At 47.8% G+C, this 20047-nt stretch overlaps 1 protein-coding gene across 1 annotated transcript in view; it reads right to left on the minus strand.

Moving 5' to 3' along the window:
• Positions 1–18493, minus strand: part of TTC9 (tetratricopeptide repeat domain 9) — a 33722-nt gene extending 15229 nt beyond the window's left edge. The window contains exon 1 of the mRNA XM_045072947.1: positions 17982–18493. Within this exon, the coding sequence (XP_044928882.1) occupies positions 17982–18387 (406 nt within the window). The 5' untranslated portion in view covers positions 18388–18493. The remainder of the gene's footprint in view (positions 1–17981) is intronic.
• Between the last annotated feature and the right edge of the window lie 1554 nt (positions 18494–20047).

Raw genomic sequence — 20047 nt, forward strand, 5'->3', positions numbered from 1 at the left:
ATATTCTAGCATTTTGGATGTAGGTGTCTTAAGGACCACACAGTCGGTTCAACCAACTGTGAGAGCCCAGGAAAGCTGTGAGCTGCTTCAGGATTACCCACAAGGCCAAAGAGGTCCCAGATGGCCAAGTCCTAGAGCTGGAAAAAAATCTGCACATGTGGGAAAACAACAGTTCTCAGACAGATGATCAGCTTGTGACATCTTGGGGTTTTTCTCTTCTTAGTCATTAGAGACTTCTGCCTGGAGAACAGCAGCCTAGGCCAGGGAAATGGGGAAACAGAGCAGAAGGCCTGAGATGCTCCAGGGTGAGCTCAAGAGAATCTGGTCCTGTAGGCCATGTTCATCCATCCCTCCAGAAGAATAAGAACAGATCAGTTTTATTAAGCCTAAATGGACCAGGTGCTGTTCTAAGCGTTAATTCATTTCATCTTGATCACAACCTAGGGGTAGACTCTAGTATCTCACCCATTTTCTAGGTGGGGGAAACAGAGGCTTAAAGAAGTTCAGTCACTTGCTCAAGGTCACAAAGTGACTAAGTGTTCGGGTTAGGATTTGAACCTAAGCCATCCGGCTCCTGAGACTGTGCCCCTAAAGCATTGGACCCAGTGTCCCCCCCAGGATGCTCAACTACCTAGAATGCATTTGAACTCGTGTCTTTCACGGACAGACTCGAGGTGTGAGGTCTGCTTCTCGGGAGGCACGAACGTGAGGTCCTGCGGTGCCAGACTGTGCTCTCTTCACATGCAGATTTCTCATCTGGAAGCTTCCTATGTAACCCTCTAGGACCCTCTACCCTCCTTGTTTCTCTGCGCCGAAGAGGGAAACAAACAAAACCACGTGCAGGGTTTCCACCACGGTTTTTTTGTTTTGTTTTGTTCTGTTTTGAAGTTCCAAAACCTCCAGCATCTCCAACTCCATCCAGAGTCTACGAGTTAACCTCATAGGGCTGACACGACAAGTCTCAGCCTTTCCTCCTGAAACAATCCCCAACTCAGCTGGCGTTGGTAAGACGAACCCCCACGGTCTGATTTTTTTAATTGAAATTTTTGTGGCGCTAACTGTAGATTCACATACAGTTGCAAGAAATAATACGAAGAGCTCCCCTGTACACTTTACCCCGTCTCCCCCAAATGGTAAGTAACATCCTCTAAAAATATCGTGCAAGACACTGACCACAAGATGGACACTCATACAACCCACAGATTGATCCTTCCAGCTTTGCTCGTGCTTCTGCGTGTGTGTGTGTTTGGTTTTATCCATTTTATCACATATGTAGCTTCCTCCGTCTACCTCCAAAGTTAAGATACAAAGCAGTTCCATGACCACAAGCATCCCTCCCATCTCCCTTTTAGAAGTACGTCCATATCCCTCCTGTATCCCCAAGTCTACTTTACCCCCGACAACCACTCGTCTATTCTCCATTTCTAAAATCTGTCATTTCAAAGTATTTTATATATATTATATTACATATATAATATATAATATATATATGCTCAACTACCTAGAATGCATTTGAACTCATGTCTTTCACAGACAGATTCGAGGTGTGAGGTCTGCTTCTCGTGAGGCATGAGATTATATATTATATTATATATTATATACAGTATATATTATATATTATATTATATATAATTATATATTATATTATATATTATATACAGTATGAAGCCTTTAGGAGCTGGCTTTTTTTTTTTTTTCCCACTCCACATAATCGCTTTGAGATGCATCCAAGTTGTTGCATGGATCGATAGTTCGTTCCTTGTACTGCTGAGTAGTATTCAATGGCGTGGACGTAGCCATTGTCTGACCATCCACCTGAGGAAGCACATCTGGACTGTTCCTGGTTTTTTGGTTATTGTGAATAATGCTGCTATGACCAGTCACAGACAGCTTTCATTTCTCCAGGACAGATGCCCAAGAGGGCGATTCCCAGGTCAGGAGGGAAAATGTTCAATCACTCATCATTTAGCTTGGTGTTAGCTGTAGTTGTTTTCTAGAGGTTCTTTATCAAGATCTGGTAACTTCCTTCTATGTCTAACTTGCTGGGAAATTATTGTTTTTCTAGTACCTGATGGTCATGGCATCACGCTGGGTAGTCTTTTCCCAATGAGGTCAGATCTACAGGTACCACCATCAAATGGATCGTTTAGTTTTCCAAAGAATAAAATTACTTTTCACAGCCACATGCTCCGGTCATGCCCGTCACTGTAGCTCATCATGAAACACGGTTCCTCTGTCCTATGCTCTCTGCATCTTATGTTTGTTTGTTTAGGGCTCCACCATGGAGCCCAACTCGGGGCTCACACTCAGGACCCTGAGATCAAGACCTGAGCTGAGATCGAGAGTCAGACATTTAACGGACTGAGCCACCAGGTGCCCCTGTGTGGGGCATCTTTCAATCCCCACACGGCAAAATGGCGTCACTGTGGTTTGCATACAGTGTATGCTCGGTAAGCAGCAATACCTAACATTTTTATACTGTTTAACAATTCACTTGACCTTCATGATGACTGTGGAAAATAGGTATGATTAGCTCTGCTTCCAGAAGCAGAGGCTTAAGGAAGTTAAGTGACTTGCTAAGGCCATCTGACTTGAAGGAAAGGGCCAAGGTTATCTAAACCCAGGTCCCATGTTGGTTCCACTCCAGCTGGGCTGGTGGGAAAGAATGGAAACCTGGACTCCATGATCTCTAAATGCAAGGCCCTGGTAAGCTCTAAGAAAAGCAAAAAGACAGCTGTATCTGTTCACACCAGACTTGCCCTACCTGGTGCCCAGACAAGAGCTCTCTCATACACTGATGCCGCGACTCCCACTACCATGAGTCGTGTGACTCTGTCTAGTGGGCTGAACGTCCCTTGACACCATCACCTTCACTTCTGACCTTCTGCTTTTCCAATCCAGCACATGCTTGCATTTGATTCAAACAAGCACTGCCAATGATTTCTTTTGTTTTCTTTGTGTAAGTGACCCTGTTTCTGGAGATGTCTGCTTTGCCCATCCTTTGAGTTCTTCACGTGGATGTCCCCAGTGGTCAAGGGATGCTGCATCCCTCTCGCCATGGCCACACAATGTTGGGCAGAGGCTCTTAGTAAACGTATTTGATAAAGATTCATTCATCATGGCCCATGCCATGGGAGAGGAAAACGGAGAGCGTTGAAAAGATACTGCTATCTTCCAGGAGCACATCCTCTTCTTTTCCACCTTTTCTTGGCCAGCACTAAGGTGGCGAAGCTGCAGGTGAGAGAGCTAAAGTGGAGAAACCAATAGAAAATCCTATACATTGCAGGCTCACATTGGCAGTCCTTTAAGGGACATCAGAGTATGCTCCATAGGACAGCAACGCCCAAGCCTGGGGTCAGTTCAGGTTGTCGGTGCTCTGGCAGCATGCTAACAAGTCATCCCTCCCCTGTGGCCCTATCTCTCCCTCTTGACCTCATCGTGGTAGACGCAGAGAGAGAAGGGAGTAGTAGGAAGAAAGCAGTACAGGATTACTGCTTATTGGAGTCTGCATAACACCCCTTCGTTGGGCTGGAAGTGGGATTTGGCGGGGCCAGATGGGTCACTGAGAATGTGGTGATGAGAACATACCCAGCAATAGTAGAGATCCATCTTCACCTTGCTGACGCTGGCCAAGCAAGACACATGTTCATGGTTACTGGCAGGAACTCTCAGCCAGGATGAGGGGAAATCTCAGAAGCCAAATTCCCATCCTGTTCTCCTTTTGGACTTTAAAGAACGTTGTCCCTGGTCTGATCACCTCCCCAGCCACCCCTTCGTGACCCAGCAACATCTCTCCTATTCCTATGGCCTTTCCCTCCATCCTTCCATGGCACCAGTGCAAACATCACCAGATACTTTGGGGTTGAGTGACTTAACAGGCACACATGTCACTGAAAAGCACTTTGTGGTCTCCCTGTGGCAGCACCACGTGTAATAGCCGAGCGTTGGAAATAACCGAAATATCCACCAGCAGGAGACTGGTTAAATAAATAATGGGACACAGGTACAATGGAACATGACACAGACATTGACATCATGCTGAAGAAAAATGCTTAGTGATACTGACAAAATGTTTTTAGTGGGAAATATTGGTGGAAAAATCAAGGTGGTAAACATTTACGTGGTAGAAGCGGAACCTTGTGAAAAATAAATGTGTTTGTATCACAGTGAAGAGTTTAATAGAAGGCATCAGGTTCTTCTTAGGGAAGAAAGTATCCTTCTTTTTTTTTTTTTTTTAAGATTTTATTTATTTATTTGACAGAGATCACAAACAGACAGAGAGAGAGGGGGAAGCAGGCTCCCTGCTGAACAGAGAGCCTGATGCGGGGCTCAATCCCAGGACTCTGGGATCATGACCTGAGCTGAAGGCAGAGGCTTAACCCACTGAGCCACCCAGGCACCCCGAAAGTATCCTTTTTTAAGAACACCTTCATCAACTGCTCTAGGGGGTGAGGTGAAGCTTTGAGAGCAGTCGGAGGCAAATAAGGTAGATAAAAAGATAAGCAAACTGGGGCGCCTGAGTGGCTCAGTGGGTTAAGCCTCGGCCTTTGGCTCGGGTCATGGTCTCAGGGTCCTGGGATGGAGCCCCGCATCGGGCTCTCTGCTCAGCAAGGAGTCTGCTTCCTCCTCTCTCTCTTCCTGCCTCTCTGCCTACTTGTGATCTCTGTCTGTCAAATAAATAAATAAAATCTTAAAAAAAAAAAAAAGATAAGCAAACTGCTCTGTGTTTGAAATGACCTGAATTTGAGAGTGGAAGAGCCTAAGAGACAGAGCAGGGATGGAGGGGGTAAAAGAGTCTGAGAAGCATGGCACGTTCTTAGAACCTGCCAGAAGAAGTTCAGCGGTCCGTAAGAAACTCCTGGTAGTCTGCCAGCCAAATGAATGCTAAGAAGAAGAATTTAAAATATTCAGTTTTTGACATGTAAACTCCTTGGGTATCCCATAACCTTCAGGAACTCTACAACCCCAAGTGGTGGTACCGGGGGTGTGAAAGTGAAGGGGCAAAAAGAGGAAGCAGAACTGATCCCCCCCCACTACCGGCAACCCCCTGGGGAGAATGAGCAACATCCTGGGGGTACCGGGAAGGAGACTGGTGGTGGTCCCAGCACAAAGGACCCAAACTCCTTGTTTCCTAAGTAAACTGGAGAAAGGTAGACCTTGAAGTGGACTAGCTGATACATATTTATATGGACAGAGAAGAAAAGACTGGAAGGAAATAAACCCAAATAGGGAAGAGTTGGCTGGATGGCTGTGAGTTTTAGTTTCTCCTTTGAATTTCTTTTTAAAAGATTTTATTTATTTTTTTTGACAGAGAGAAACAGTGAGAGAGGGAATACAAGCAGGGGGGATGGGAGAGGGAGAAGCAGACTCCCCACTGAGCAGAGAGCCCGATAAGGGGCTCAGTCCCAGGACTCTGTGATCATGACCTGAGCTGAAGGCAGACGCCTAATGATCAGGCCATCCAGGCGCCCCTCCTTTGAATTTCTTTTATCTAATATCTTCTATAGTTACAACATCTTACTTCTGTAATTAGGAAACTATGTTAAAACTCCCTTCCACCCATTGTGTCTTCAAAGAGAGCGCGGTGGATGGAACTTGGCATTAGGGCTGCAGAGAAGGCTGAAGGGTCTCCTAAGCAAAGAGCATTGCCTGTTCCCGGGGCCCCTGCCTTGGGAAGACCTGGGGGCCTGAGAGGGTCCTGGGCATCCTGGCAGAGACACACCCGCAAGAGCGGGATTTACAAGGAGGCTCCAAGGAACACACACCTGCTGGTGCTTTCGCTCTCAGGACACCCAAGTAAACCAAGTAAGCCAAAGGCTCTCCTCTTCCGACACCAGGGAGGAGGCTCAGGAAGTTGGTGCCACCAGCATGCAGCACATCAGGGTAGGCAGGGCAGGCACCAGGCTGCCACTTCACAGCCTCTCCCTTGGATGGCTCCCTCTCAAACAGGCCTTGCCTTCTCCCAGTGCCCCTTCCCACCAGTAAGCTTGCTTGCTTGTGAAGCTCCCCAGGGAACCCAACTGAACATACCAGGTCGGAAACACCCACACTGAAGGCTGTCGGGTTACGCCTCACTCACCTCCCCTGCCCTGGAGTCATTGATGACTCTTTTGTCCTTCCCCGTGTGCTCCCTTGCATCCAACAGTCCCCCATAACCTCCTTTGCGGAGTCCTTTTTCCTCGCCTCTCACATGCTTTGTTGTCTTAGCACCTTCTGGTGTGGGAATTGGATTTACCGAGACCATCATGTATGAAGCGTTCCTTGCGTACCAGGCTCTGTGCAGGCACGTGAGCATGTATCGTTTCATGTCGATTACCATCACAATCCCGTGCAGGGCACATCATCGCTCCCACCCTTTACTAGAAACAAACTCCCAGAGAAGGACCCGTCCGAGGTTAATGGCGGAGTCAACGGAAAGTCAGGATTCAAACCCAGACCTGCTTATGCTAAGCAAAGTTCTCTCCCATTAGGCCACGTGGCTCTGCAGGGTTTCTGCCCATCTGTTCCTCTGTGCTCTCCTTCTTCCCTTCCATCCTCATTGGCAAACTCGGGGTGACAGGCCTCCTCACTCTCTAGGTGTCAGGGACGGGTCCACACACGTTCCCAGTGACCCAGTTCCCTCCACAGCCCGAGGGTGCAGGCCCATTAGAGGAAGGAGCTCAATTCTCACTCGGTGAGAGCAATAGGCCCAGAATCATATCCCTAAATGCTTGGATGTGGCTGGACTCCTGCGGGATCTTTAGCTTTGGGCCACGGGTGGCAACTGTCTGAGACACTCTTGGCAGGCACCTATTGCCTGTAACTTTTGGCCTTGACACTGTTTCTTTCTTTCCCCTCCCTCCCTTCTTCCCTGCCTTCCTGCCTTCCTTCCTTCCTTCTGTCCTTCTTTCCTTTCTCTCTTTTTAAAAAAATTTATTTATTTCTAGACAGACGGTGGGGGGAGGGGCAGAGGGAGAGAGAGAACCTCAAACAGACTCCGAGCTGAGCATGGAGCCCGATGGGCTCCCTCTCACAACCCTGAGATGGCAACCCGAGCCGAAACCAAGAGTCAGACGCTTCGTCAACGGAGCCACCTCGGCATCCTGACCGTCTGTTAAAAACTTTTATTTTTCTTGCCATCAGGCCTTCCTAGCCTAGTCTAACCAGCACTGCCAGGTTTCTGATGGTGAGTGACTGCCTGCTCAGAATCCAAGCCAGAATTTTGAAATCATCTGGAAATATTAGCAGTAATAGGTAATATTTGGTGACATCAATTTAGATTCCAGAGCCCACAGAAGATTTTAAATAGCCCTCCAATCCTTACTCTGGTTTCTTTCAGAGACGCTCTGTCTGAAGCTATCATCCTGGGAGGTTGTGAGGTCGCTTACTTCGCTTGACCCTCCCTATTTGCAAGGGTTGCCTTGGAAATCTTAGTTGGGATGTTTTAGCGATTATTTGTCAGCACATACCAGTAAACTAGAATAAAAGCGAGCTTGTTGCTTGTCCCTTTCCTAAATCCGGCTGCTCCCAGAAAGAGAGGCCAGGGAGCGGGGAGCTAGAAGGTCTTCAAAATCCTAAACAGTTCAGCCCTTGTGAGAGGACACTTGGAGGGCAATGACCCAACCCCCACTCTTTACATTTGGGGAAGCTGAGGCTCAGAGTGATGGGACTTGTCCAAAGTCACAGAGCAAGTTAGCCCCAGATTCTGGACTAGAACTCCAGTTCCCACTACACCTGTGCCATGTTTGAGGAGAACAGGGAAGGTTTGGGTTTGGGCTGGAAGAAGCCCAGGAAAGTGCACAGGAAAGATTCAGGGAATAAGCAAGTTGCCTTCCCATGCTCTGGCTGCTGTATCTGAGGTACCAATGGCCAGGGTTTCAAAATTCAGGGGCCAGTAAGAATCTTGGACACTGATAGCACATGGCACGCCTTCTTCCATATCAGAGGCACATTGCTAAAGCTCAGGATCAGTTCATATCACAAGATCTGACCAAACTCCCTTCCCTGCCTCACTGCCAGATTCGAGCTGTCACTAACGTACTACTGAGGGGCATTCTCCCACCGGGGGGGTTCCAGGCCGTCAGGATTTAGCTCTGTGTGCCGACTGGGGTGGCAGCACTGCAGAATGGGGGATGAATCCCACTGTGGGATATTAAGAGAAACTGGGGGGTCTTGGGATAATTTTGCTTGACATCTTTGGTGCCACTGCCTGACGAGGCTAGACAAGACCGAAAATATCTATCATGGCTCTAAAAACCATGTCTATGAGGTGGCTTTTCTTCAGGAAAATAAAAAAGAAGAAAGCCAGATTACCATGATTTCTCTAAGCGATAACCCTGTCATCATTTTTCTTAAAAAATAATAGCCATCATGCATATATATAGTTAGAAAAGTCAAATACTACAGAAAGATTTAAAATTAAAAAGTTAAAAAAAAAAACAAAAAAAACCCAAAAGTTAAAAAAGACATGAAGGAACCTTAAGTGCATATTGCTAAGTAAAAGAAACCAATCTGAAAAGGCCACGTCCTGTATGATGCCGACTCCATGACATTCTGGAAAAGGCAAAACTATGGAGACAGTAAAAGCTCCGGGGTTGCAGGGGTTGTGGGGTAGGGCGTAAAAATGAACAGGCAGAGCACAGAGGAATTTTAGGGCAATGAAAACACTCTGTATGATACCCTCATGGTGGATACATGTCATTATACATTGGTCCAAAGCCATCCAATGCATAACACCAAGAGCGAACTCTGATGTAAACTATGGACTTTGGGTGATTACGATGTGTTGGCGTATGTTCGTCCTTTGTAACAAACACCCCAATGGGGGAGGTGGTGCACATGGGGGCAGGGACTGTATGGGAAATCTCTGCACTTTCCCCTCCATTTTGCTGTGAATACTGCCCTACAAACAATAAGGTCTTAATAATTTTTTTCAAAAGTTAAGGTTAATTTATCTGCCCAATCTCCTTTTCAAGTGAGGTTAACAGCTTCACTTGAATGATTTCAGATGATCTTCCTGACACAGATACATTGATGCTAGCTTGTATCTACTCACACAAGGGACTTGTGTTAAAGAGGGGCCTTCCTTCTGGCTTTTCATGTCATAATGGCTTTCGGAGACTGGTATGGATCTGCACACACAGAATGACCCAATCCCGTGTTATGACCACACAGTTCAGAAAGTGTGGCATGAAGACAACCTTTTTGAAGAGCTGGCAAAGACCTCAGAGAGCTTGGAATCCAACCCTAGTCTTTGTAAATAAGAAGACTAGAGCCCAGAGAAGAGTCTTTGACACAAGGCACCCGTACGTGGAGAACTTGGGAGTCCAAGTCCTTGTTCACCAAGCCAAGCTTCCATTCTGTTCTCAGAGGTAGGGATGTCAGAAGCAGGGAAATCTTAGTTCAGAGAACACCCCCCCCCCGTTCTCATTAGACGTTTTTTTTTTAAGCAAGTGTTTTTGTGTGTGGATTATGAAGAAACCAGTATTTGGGGGACTACTTTAGTATGTGTGTTTGAAACACTATGGGAGAGTCAGTGTGGATAGATATTTCATACAGAAACCGGGCATCAAGCGAGTTTTCCTAGTGGATACTATCCAAGTATGCCTTTTATCCCAGAATTATTAACATTGGACGTGAGCATTTTCCTTCATTGGGCAGATCTCACTTTTTATTTCTCCTCTACCTTTTTTTCTCCTATGTATCCCTACCCACTTAAAATGCTAATTTACACCACTCATACTTTATAGTTGTGGAAATATATTCACGTTACTCCTCGCCCGCACCCTGTGAGTCAAACCGGCATGATTATACCCATTTAATAAGAGAGGCAAACCAAGGTCAGATTAAGTTCCCGTACGGCGAATGTGCCACCAGCAGTCCCGTGAGTCTGCCCCAGTCAATATTCCACGAGACACAGGGCCACTGGTCTCTTTGGTGCTGGCTTTGGGGACTCTTTGTTTTTGCTTCTTGAGAGATGAAGTTTGGCCCACAAAGCCAGAACCTAGAACCAGCCAGTCATAAAAACACAAACGCAAACGTAAGTATTACTTTCCAGGATGTTAGGAGAGCAAATGTTCCACACCACCCGGAATAATAATGTGCCCAACTTCATTTGGCATTAAAACGGAAACATGGTTTTAAAGGATGGCGTCCTGGCTCTCATGACATTAGAACCGACCAGGTCTAGAGTAATGCATTTGGACAATTCCAGACGTTATCCATCTAGTGGATCGTCTCTCCTCACCGTGTCTGCAGAGCGATTACTGAGACAGTAATGGCTGAAGGGAATTCCAGCTTTTAACACTTCCACTCAAATTTCTCAGGACCTCCCAACTGGAATTCACACGCTCCAAAGCAAGGGGGACAGAAAAGAGGAGGAAGTGTGGTGGGGCTCCTGCAGCGTCTCGGCTCACCGGAAATCAGGGCTCACCAGCTCCTCGCACTTCTCTGCCCATACAAATTCAGGTCATCTTCCTGGCGACCAAAGGGAAATTCTGACCCGGTTACAGAACGCAGGACACTTGTCTCTTAACCGCCCAGAATGGTCATGTTAGGGGACTCTTAATCACACAAGGCACAATCGCAGTAAGAGGATGTTTGACCTACAGAATACAAGACTGGACGAGGGGAAACTGAGCTGCCCTGAAAATGCCAAGGCTTGTCCTTGTTACACGGGTGATGAGATGTAGTCTGTGTTGCCCCAAAGGGTAGACAGAATATGACTAGATCAGGGGCACTTGGGTGGTTCAGTTGATTAAGCATCCGGCTTTCGATTTCAGCTCAGGTCATGACCTCAGTGTCCTGATATCGAGCCCCACGTTGGGCTCCCAGCTCAGCATAGAGTCTGCTTGCCTCTCCCCCTCCCCCGCCCCCCACACATGCTCTCTCTCAAATAAATAAAATAAATAAATAAAATATTTTTAAAAAAAGGATATGGATGGATCAATAGAAATTTCACAGAGGTGAATTTTAGTATTTAAGGAGGAAACTCCTAAAAATGGAGGCTGCGAGGTGAATGGTTAGGACCATAGGCTGTGGAACTACAGAGTGGCAGATGAGAAATCCCTGCTTGCCACATACTGCCACGTGACCACGGGTGAGTGACTTAACTGCTCTAAGCTTAAGCTTTCTGTCTCACGAAGTGAGAGCAAATGAAATTATATATATTAAGTATGTATATTGATATGTATAAATTATATATAATTTTATATCTTCATGTACATGTATGTATTATATGTATAAGTTTGTGTGTGTATATTCATCAAAGGCGGGGACCTTGTCCTTCATGTTTATTCCTGTATACTCAGGCCCCATGCCCAGCATCTAGCACGTATTAAATGCACAATTAATATTAATGGCATGATTGGATTTACAGGATCTTTACTATGAGACAGCTGCTGGAATAAGAATTTTCATTCATTTCTAACTCATTCATGAAACATCGACTGGCTGCTAGGAACTGGGCTGGTTGTGGTGGTGTTTACTGCCACTGCTGTTCCTATAGTTGTTACTATTATAGTTGTTGTTTTCTGGGGGTAGTTGTTAAATGGGTCACTTTAGGTGGTGGTGACTACCTCTACTGTTGGAGGTGCCTAAGCTGATGCTAGAGGCCAAGCTGGTTATGTTACCAAGAAAATTCACACACCTGTGTGAAGTTTGGGGTCACATCCGAATCTGAAATGTAACTGATTACATAACTCTAGAGACAGCTAGTTATTTAGCATCACTTCTCACTTTTGTTCTTTACTCACAGAAACACGATGGAAGGGAAACCTTTGCCCCTGAGCTTGCTCCATGTCACGTCGTCTATAATTGGAGTGTTCTTTGAAAGTCTTTTTGGCAGAAAGGGAAGGGAAGATCCACTCGGATGCATTTCAACCTGAGATTCAGCTCAGCTCAAATCAACCTTCCTCGGCACTACACATCCCACCTCCTTTTCAAAAATATTTGGACACTGTTGGTTTGGGTCCTACTAGACATGGCATCATTGTATGGCTGAGATGAAAATGTACATGTACAAGAGAAAGGTAATGAATGAGCTTTACATTGCTAATGAATGATTTCCAGGCCACATGAATACCACTAGGAACTAAACTCCTTTCATCTTTGATAGCATTATCTTTGGCTTTTTCTTTTTTTAATGTCTAATACCATGGCTGGTGCTAGAGGTTTCTGCTATGTGGTTGGGACAGGACTAATTATCTTGGTGAAAATGGAAAACTCTGTTCCCAACTGAACCTCTGACCTCCCAAAGTCACCTGGGACTTAGGCACTTGATGGTTGGTGGGTTGAGACATTTGGTTTTCATCCTAGCTATCTGAAGAAGGCACAGGCTGGGGGTAAGAGAGAGTAGCTATAAGAAGAGACTGTCCCATCTGGAGGTCACTCCCAACTTGCAAAGCTCTGGGAACAGCTTTTGGCTGCTCCAGATCTTGGCCATCCTGTCTTCACTGCAGCTGCATCCCCTTCTCTTGGATGGGACACTCCCATGTATTGTGGCTGTAGGGACATCCTAAAGAGTTTCTGGCTAAGAACCACCCAGTTCACTTCCCTTGGAGGTAGACTAAGGACCTTCAGAATCTTCTTTAGAAACTTAGCCAGAAGTTTATGTTCAGAATGTTCTTTCCTAGAAAGCATCCTACAAGTTTCAATTCTCACATGATCCTAGAAGCCACATTTATAGGCAGAGATTTCTTGGCAAAGGTGCTGCCCAAGGAACAGCCTTGGATCAACAACGGCATGGCCCGTCAAGCTCTCTCAGATGGCAAGATCTTGGCTGAGCATCTTAGCATGAAGTCCTTCTTCTTTCCCCTTCTTTGACCAGTTCTTACCTCCAAAACTTATCTTCTAGCTACTGGGTTACCAGTTGTCTCTAGTCTTCATGCTTGATTCTCTGGCTCCATACCCCTTTCTGTTGAGTACCCTTGGTCTTAGAACCTGCCTCAGAGTCTGTGTCGAATTTTGTCCACCTTAGGTGTATCTACCCAGTCAGCTTCTGGTATCCCATTGGGGGTGACTTCAAGGATGGGTGCCTTATGCGGTCAGAAGGGCCACATAAGGGTATTTGGTTTAATGCTCTGTTATTGCTTCCTTGAAATTCCTAACAATTTTATCTTTGGAGCTGTGTTTTGTAAGTGAAGTTTGATGGGATGATGGTGCACGAACATGAGCAGAAGAGAGAGGCACAACCATTCTTTGCAACCCCACTTGCACGTAGCACTCAGGGTGCCCCATGAGCACAGAATTCTGGTGGACCCACAATGCGTGAGAATTCAGCAGGACCCAGCTTGAGTATGACTGTCAGGTCCATGACTAAGTAAGCAGGCAGACATGCTGACAGCCCCAAGGGGCATGCTTTCCATTCAACCCAGAAATTGCTTCAGATACAGAAAGAAAGCAGAAAGAAGCACAGATGACCTAAAGCCCCATCATATCCTCTCCTACTTACGTTTCTACCCTGCACGAGCCAACTGCTTGTGCTGAAAATGATGATATAAAAGGAAAGAGTGGGGTAAGAGTAGGGAATAGTGCCTTTTCCTTTCCTTACTCGGTAGAAAGCCAAACTTGGTGGAAAGTGCCCCATAAGGAATGCATGTAAAGAAATGAAATAAAAATAGTTGGGTTTGTTTTTGTCAGCATTTCCACTGCTCTAGGAAGAAGAGACTACATATGCATGTATAAGCTACAAGATGTGAATTGTGTAATTTATGTGATTTCACATAAAAGGTAAGTCCTTTCGTGTTTCCATTTAAAACTAGCTTTGCACAATAGAAAGGTGAACAGTAAAATTCATGACAATCATTTAAAATTTTAATTTTCTTATAATGACATTAAATATCAAATAAAAGCACCATGTCAAATCGAGAGGGAGAAAGGTCATAAAAGAAAGGAGAAAAGCTTTATCTTTCAACACCTTTCATGACACCTCTCCCCATCCCACACACATTTTTTGAATAAGGAGCTCCCCATTTTCATTTTGCACTGGGCTGCACAAATTATGTGGCCAGCCCTGGTCCCATGGCTTTAAGACATGCCCATCCCAGGCCTTTTCCCAGTGTGACCTCTCTAGGCCTTGCCATACCCTTGTCCTGGAGCTTCATATAGGATCAGTGGGTACTCTCTATCCCTTTGGTAAAATAAACAACAAAAAATCTCTTAAACATAGCCATAATTGGATGGGAAAATGAACAAAATGACATGGTAGGGGCTTAATCAAAGTCACAGGGTATGCCAGGGATAGAGGCACAAGCTGACTCTCATCTAGATCCAATGCCACGGCCTGTAGGCCCTCATCTACACTGCGGGCATTTGAGTCTTGAATGTCATTTGAAAATATGAACAAAGTCATTACAAGTTGTAATCTTTTGATCACACCCCGCTGGGGCCACCACAGCCCCATGGGAACCATGGGGAGCAAAAGGCTCTGTCTTTCAAGAAACTCTGCACAAAACATTCCAGGGCCCCAGGGGAGTCCTGTGTCTTGTTCAAGGTCAATAGGAGTTGATCAACAGGCTAACACGCGCTTCCTTTGCAGCTTTGGCAAGGAGTAGAGTCCTACATTGCCCTAGTTAGGTCAGAATATCTTTTCGATCACTGTATCAATGTCATTCAAAATTCTGAAAGAACTTCCCAGTTTTTTTTTTCTTAATTCCATTACGAATAAGACAGGTAAAATCAAGTCCAGGGGTCTTGCAGTACTGGTTAGATCCCTCCTAATCAGGAGGAACTCCAAGCCGGAACAGACCGCAACCACGGGCACTCTGACAACTGTCTACACATCCTTCACATGACCCCCTCAAGTCATCCAAATGGATTTTTAGATGAACATCTCTTAGTACATTGCACATCCCCACCACCCTCTTGCTATCCTCTTGGAGACTTCCGTGAAAAGTACCAGGGTCCAACCAGACCTAGGTGTTTTCCAGAAGCCTCCCAACAGCCTTTTGTTGGGTGCTGAGCTGCCCTTAGCAACATAGCCTAATCCTCCAGGTACTTCTGGGCTGGTCCAAGTTCCTTCCAAACCCCAAATGTCTCTCTCTATGGACAGCTGTGTAGAAGGACAGATCTTTGAGAGCACAAACACTTTCAGACTGCTCCCACCAGGAGCAGGCTGGGCTGCTCAGTCGGCACTGTAGCCCGGATGGAAGGGTCAGTTGCCTTTCTGCCAGAAAGAATGTGCAGCTGCTGTCTCCTTCTTATCAGCAGGCACGAGGTGGAACAGGGTATCTTATAGGCTTCACGGCACTGTTCTGGCTCTTACAACATTAGCAGTGATCTTTTCTTCCCTTTCCATCAAATGGTCATTATAAACACTAAAAATTTTACGTCGCCACTTCAAATAATCTTCACATTTAAAGAAATGTAAAAAACGCTTCTGAAAATAATGGTAACTGGGAATAAAAGCAGATACAGGAGGTCCTGGCTTTGAAAACAGTTCACATGAATGTCTAGAGAAAAATACAGGGAGAAAATATATCACTAGGGGTGTCCTTGGGTGGCAGGGTTAAGAGTAATTTTGCATTTTCTTCTTTAAACTTTTTGATATTTTCTAAGAGAAAATATACTTTAAAGGTATGTATTACTTGTGCTGTCCAACAAGAAAGGATACTTTCCTATCAGCTAGGACTTCTCAGACAGTAGTAAGAGATTTTATGCATTATCCCAGAGGAAACCAACATTGGGCTTCTACTACCAGGATCCTATCTCCCAATTGAATTTTCTACCCAGAATACAGATTTTGGCTTTGACATGACTGCTCAGCTTGTAATTACTCTTCATTTCTCTTTCATTGAAACTTGAAAATGTTTAGGAAGAGCCTTATCAGGGTTTTGAATTAGGTTCTGTGTTTCTTTCTCCTGGTTCCCAGGGCTCAGGACTCCAAACGGAAGCCCACCTAAGACTGGATTCAGGGAGCCAGATGCTTAGAAGACACTGAATTTGCGCATCAGGGTGTGATGTCGAGAACACTGGTCACTGATTTTGGAGTTGGATGGCTCTGGAACCTTGGGTTTTATTTTTGTTTTTTTCTCTCTGCAGTCTTTCAGCAAGTTGTTTTAAAGGTTAAAAAGCGCATTGCACATAGGGTGACTAGCACAGTGCACACAATAAATTATTAATACGAAGAAGGGGCCAGCGGCTGGAGAAGGCAGCAGAGGGGAAATCCATCCGCTCGCGATTGCCACTCTCCATTCTCTCACCGCTGAAGTTTTCCCAAGTTGCCTGCGTGGTGAGGGTGAGGGTGAAGGAGCTGGTCAGATCTCAGCCCCGCCCTGGCTGGGCTTGCCTGACCAAGGACACATCTTTGGTTTCGCCATGGAAATGTAACCGCCTCTCGGGTTGGCAATAGGCAGTCCTAGCCACAGGCCAGCGGCCAAAAGCGTGGGGTGAGGGGCAACCCTAGAATGCCCGTGGATAAAACTAAATATAAAACTCCATTACCACTCTGAAATCACCGCATTAGTGATCCAGACGGCCTCTCCTCCACCCACACCCACTCTGCCCTTTAACTATTCATCAGGCAGAAGCAAGTATGCCAGAGGCTTACAGGAAATAAAGAGAACCAAGCTGTGCACGATCACGGATTGAGATAGCCCATCTCTGCTATACAACTACTTTACCTACTGTCATTATTACTAGGACTGCTATGGGCACCACCATTTTTCCAACTGCTACTACTACTGGTGTATTAATCCCTTCCATTTGTAAACCACAGTTTATAAAGTGGCTGGTTTTGCCTGATTGAAGGTGATACTGGGCATGGCCTTATGGGAACACAGAGGCAGGCTGGCACAAGACGCCTCAAAGGGGACACAGCAGCATTATCGATATATATTTTTTCATCCCCCAACTTCCTGTGCCCAAAACACATTCACCTTCCGCGGCCACACCCAGTCCTTCTCCCCAAGCTACTCTTCTCCAACTGTCCGGAGCTAGTTTAGGCAACTTCAAGGGTTAGGGACTAGGAGTAATGGCCTTTTACTTGGCCGTTGGATTGGGCATTGGACGGTGCCCAAATCCCACCAAACGGGGCGAGAGGAGTACAGAATGCCTCTCCAAATGTAAGGCCATTGCGCCTGCTCACATCTCCCACCTTCTCACAGGAAGGCCCTGGAAGGACCCACGCTCTTCCTTTTTTTTAAAGAGACTTTGATTTCCTGTGGCAAAGTTAAATTTTATTTATTTATTTTTTTTTAAAATGCCTGACGGTGACCTAAATCCCCAAAGTGAACTCTGGAACTCTGGAATGAATGTACCTTTCTCATCCCAAATGTATATACTTTCTCATCCCAACAGAAGGGCCTCTGGTCCTGCAGTCAGCTGGAAGAGGACCAGTGAAGGAGCAAGCCCAACCATGAACCAGCTTCCCTTTGAGCTCGCTCCCTTCACCTGGCAACCGGGGGCCCCAGCAGAGCTGAGAGAGAAGAAAGTGGCATTTTGGAATCCATTTTGCTCAAGATGCCGAAGGCATCGTGGCAAACTGCCCTTTGCTACCGAGGCCAAGGGAACTTGGGGCAGGAAGGACCTTGCCCAGGGGGATGTGGTCGGTGGAGGGCAAGGTGAGGGCGAGCTCTGGTGCCAGTGATACCTGAGGAGAGCGGCCGCTGGGCATGCGTTGAGTGTGGGTACCCACCTGGGCGCTACTTCCCGCGTTTGGACCCAGGTCCCCTGGTGGGCAGTAGCAGCAGCAATCGCCACCAGGCCAGCCCGGGCTCGTTCTGTCTGACCAGTTATTTTTAGGTGAGATTTACGATGGACGAGGGGGAAGGGACTCGGGAGTGTCCACGGGGAAGGGACGAGTTTGGGGAGGTACAATCCTAAAAGTCACTTTTTCCAAAGCGCCCCCCTCCCGGGTGCTCCTTCCTGGAGCAGCACGGTGCCGGCGGGGAAGTGGGCAGCGCGGGCGCGCCGCTGCGGTGGGCTGGGACCCGAGGGCCCCGGTCCCTCGCCGGGCGCCGGGCGGGCAGGGGCGGAGGGGCCGGGCGCGGCGCGGCGCAGCTCACCTGCCAGGCTGTTGTAGCAGTCGATCTCGATGGCTTCCACCGTCTTGCTCTGCTCCTCCGAGAGGCGGCCGGGGTTGGGGGCCCCAGGCGGCGAGGCCGCGCGCGAGTCCCGCTCCTGCTCCCCCGGCGCCGGCAGCAGCCCCTTCAGCTCCAACAACGCCCGGTGGTATTTGCCGATGGCTTCGCGGAATTTCTTGTCCTTGTAGCACTGCGCCCCTTGGCTCTTGAACTCGTGCGCCCGCCGGATGAACTCGGCGGGCTCGGCCGCCGCCCCAGCCTGGCCGCGCGCCGGGACCCCGCCGCCGCCGCCCGGGACGCACAGTGGCGGCGGCGGCCGCTGCGCCTCGCCGGCCGCGGGCGGGCTCGGGTTCCCCTTGGCCGCGGCCGCCGAGCCCTTCCTCTCCATCCGGCCGCCGCCCGGCGCCCAGCGCGCTCCGCGATCCGCCCGCCGCCGCCGCCGCCGCCGCGCCCGCCCGGGTTTAAAAGCGGCGGGCGCCGGCCCCGCGCCCGGCAAGCTCGGCCGCGGCCGTGACACCCCGCGGCGGTCTGGCGCCCCGCACTCCCATTCTCCTCGCCAGCTGCGGGAGGCTGCTCTCTCCTCCTCCTCCTCCTCGGATTGCCGTCCCCTCCCCGCCTCCCTCCCTCCCCCTCTCCCGCGCCGCCCGCCCTTCTCCTCGCCCTCCTCCCCTCCCGCAACCTGCGGGCGGTGGCGACCTGGCCCCCGCGGGCGCGAGGCTAGTGGGATGGGGGACCGCGGGCCCGACTGGGGTGGCGGTGATTGTCGCTGACCCGGAAGAAGCTTGGCTCGCCCGAAGGAGGGGAGGATTAATGACAAAGACGGCCCCGTTCTTTCCCATTCAAGCCAACCCTCGGAGACGCGCCTAGTCTGAAAGAGACGAGTGGGGGAAGGGATGTGCGTGTGCGTGTGCGTGTGCGTGTGTGTAGGGAGGGGGTCCGCCAGCGACCGGACACATGCAGACTCACCCTCAATAGATTGCTTGAAAACTAGAAAGAAAGGTGCGTTTGGGAGCAAGGGGCGTAGGCACAAGCCAGAGCTTCTTGCTCTTTGCAGTCAGGCAAAGAACCTATTTAAGGTGGCAGGGCCTCTTTTTTGTGGATCCAGGTTGTCTCCGGGTTGTGTCTCCGTGTGTGGCCGCCCAGGCGTCCGGAACACTGTGCACTTGCCCGTATGGGGCGTTGTATTCTAGGAGCCGCGGACACCCCTGTGCGCGGGCAGCTGTGCGGAATGAATCACCGAGGTCAGAGATGGAAAACACCTGTTACTGTGGGTCATCCGGCTGGGGCTGCATGCGTTCCAGTTTCCATTTACAGGACAGTTCCGTGCCCTTCGTCCCGAGGTTCCATTCCGTCACTCACTCTTCCAGGCAGCCTGAGTGTCCGCTGTCTGCTGGGAACGGGCTGGGGTTAAGGGGCAAAGATACTAGACCGTGAGAAGCACTGCGGTAGATTGGTGAAGCCCGGAAAGGGAAGGGACCCCCAACCCTACCCTTCACCCACATATACTCTTTGCTGATATTTTGATGTAGTCCCCACTCGTTTTCTGTACATCCTTATTTGTACAAAGTGCCCTTTTATCAGGCATGAATGGTATGGGGATGATAGATACAGTTTCCTGCTCTTTTTACTTTACATTTCATGAGGCTAAATAGTCTTTTAAAGTCTCGTGGCTTCATAATATTCATTTTATGTCCATATCATGGTGTACTTAACCATTTTTCTCTAGTCAGACAGTGACTCCAATTATTATAAATAGTGCTAAGACAATAAAAATAATGGATACCATTTATATATCATGCTTTCTTTGTGCCAGGCACTGGGTTAAGTACTTTATGTATAATAATTCATTTAATTCTCATAACAACTCAGTGAAATAGGTACTATTATTATCCCCATTTGGACACCAGGTGGCAGAAACTTTCCCAAGGGCACACTGCTGGTAAGCAGTGGAGCTGGGATTTAAGTCCAAGCAATCTGTATTTGCACTTAAAATTTTGTCCTAATTTATTTTTCCTTACAAGAGATTATGTCGATTTTTAAAAATGTCT

The sequence above is a fragment of the Mustela putorius genome, unplaced genomic scaffold (assembly GCF_011764305.1).
Source record: "Mustela putorius furo isolate JIRA1106 unplaced genomic scaffold, ASM1176430v1.1 tig00000129_pilon_pilon_pilon, whole genome shotgun sequence".
In the NCBI taxonomy this organism is placed as follows: domain Eukaryota; kingdom Metazoa; phylum Chordata; class Mammalia; order Carnivora; family Mustelidae; genus Mustela; species Mustela putorius.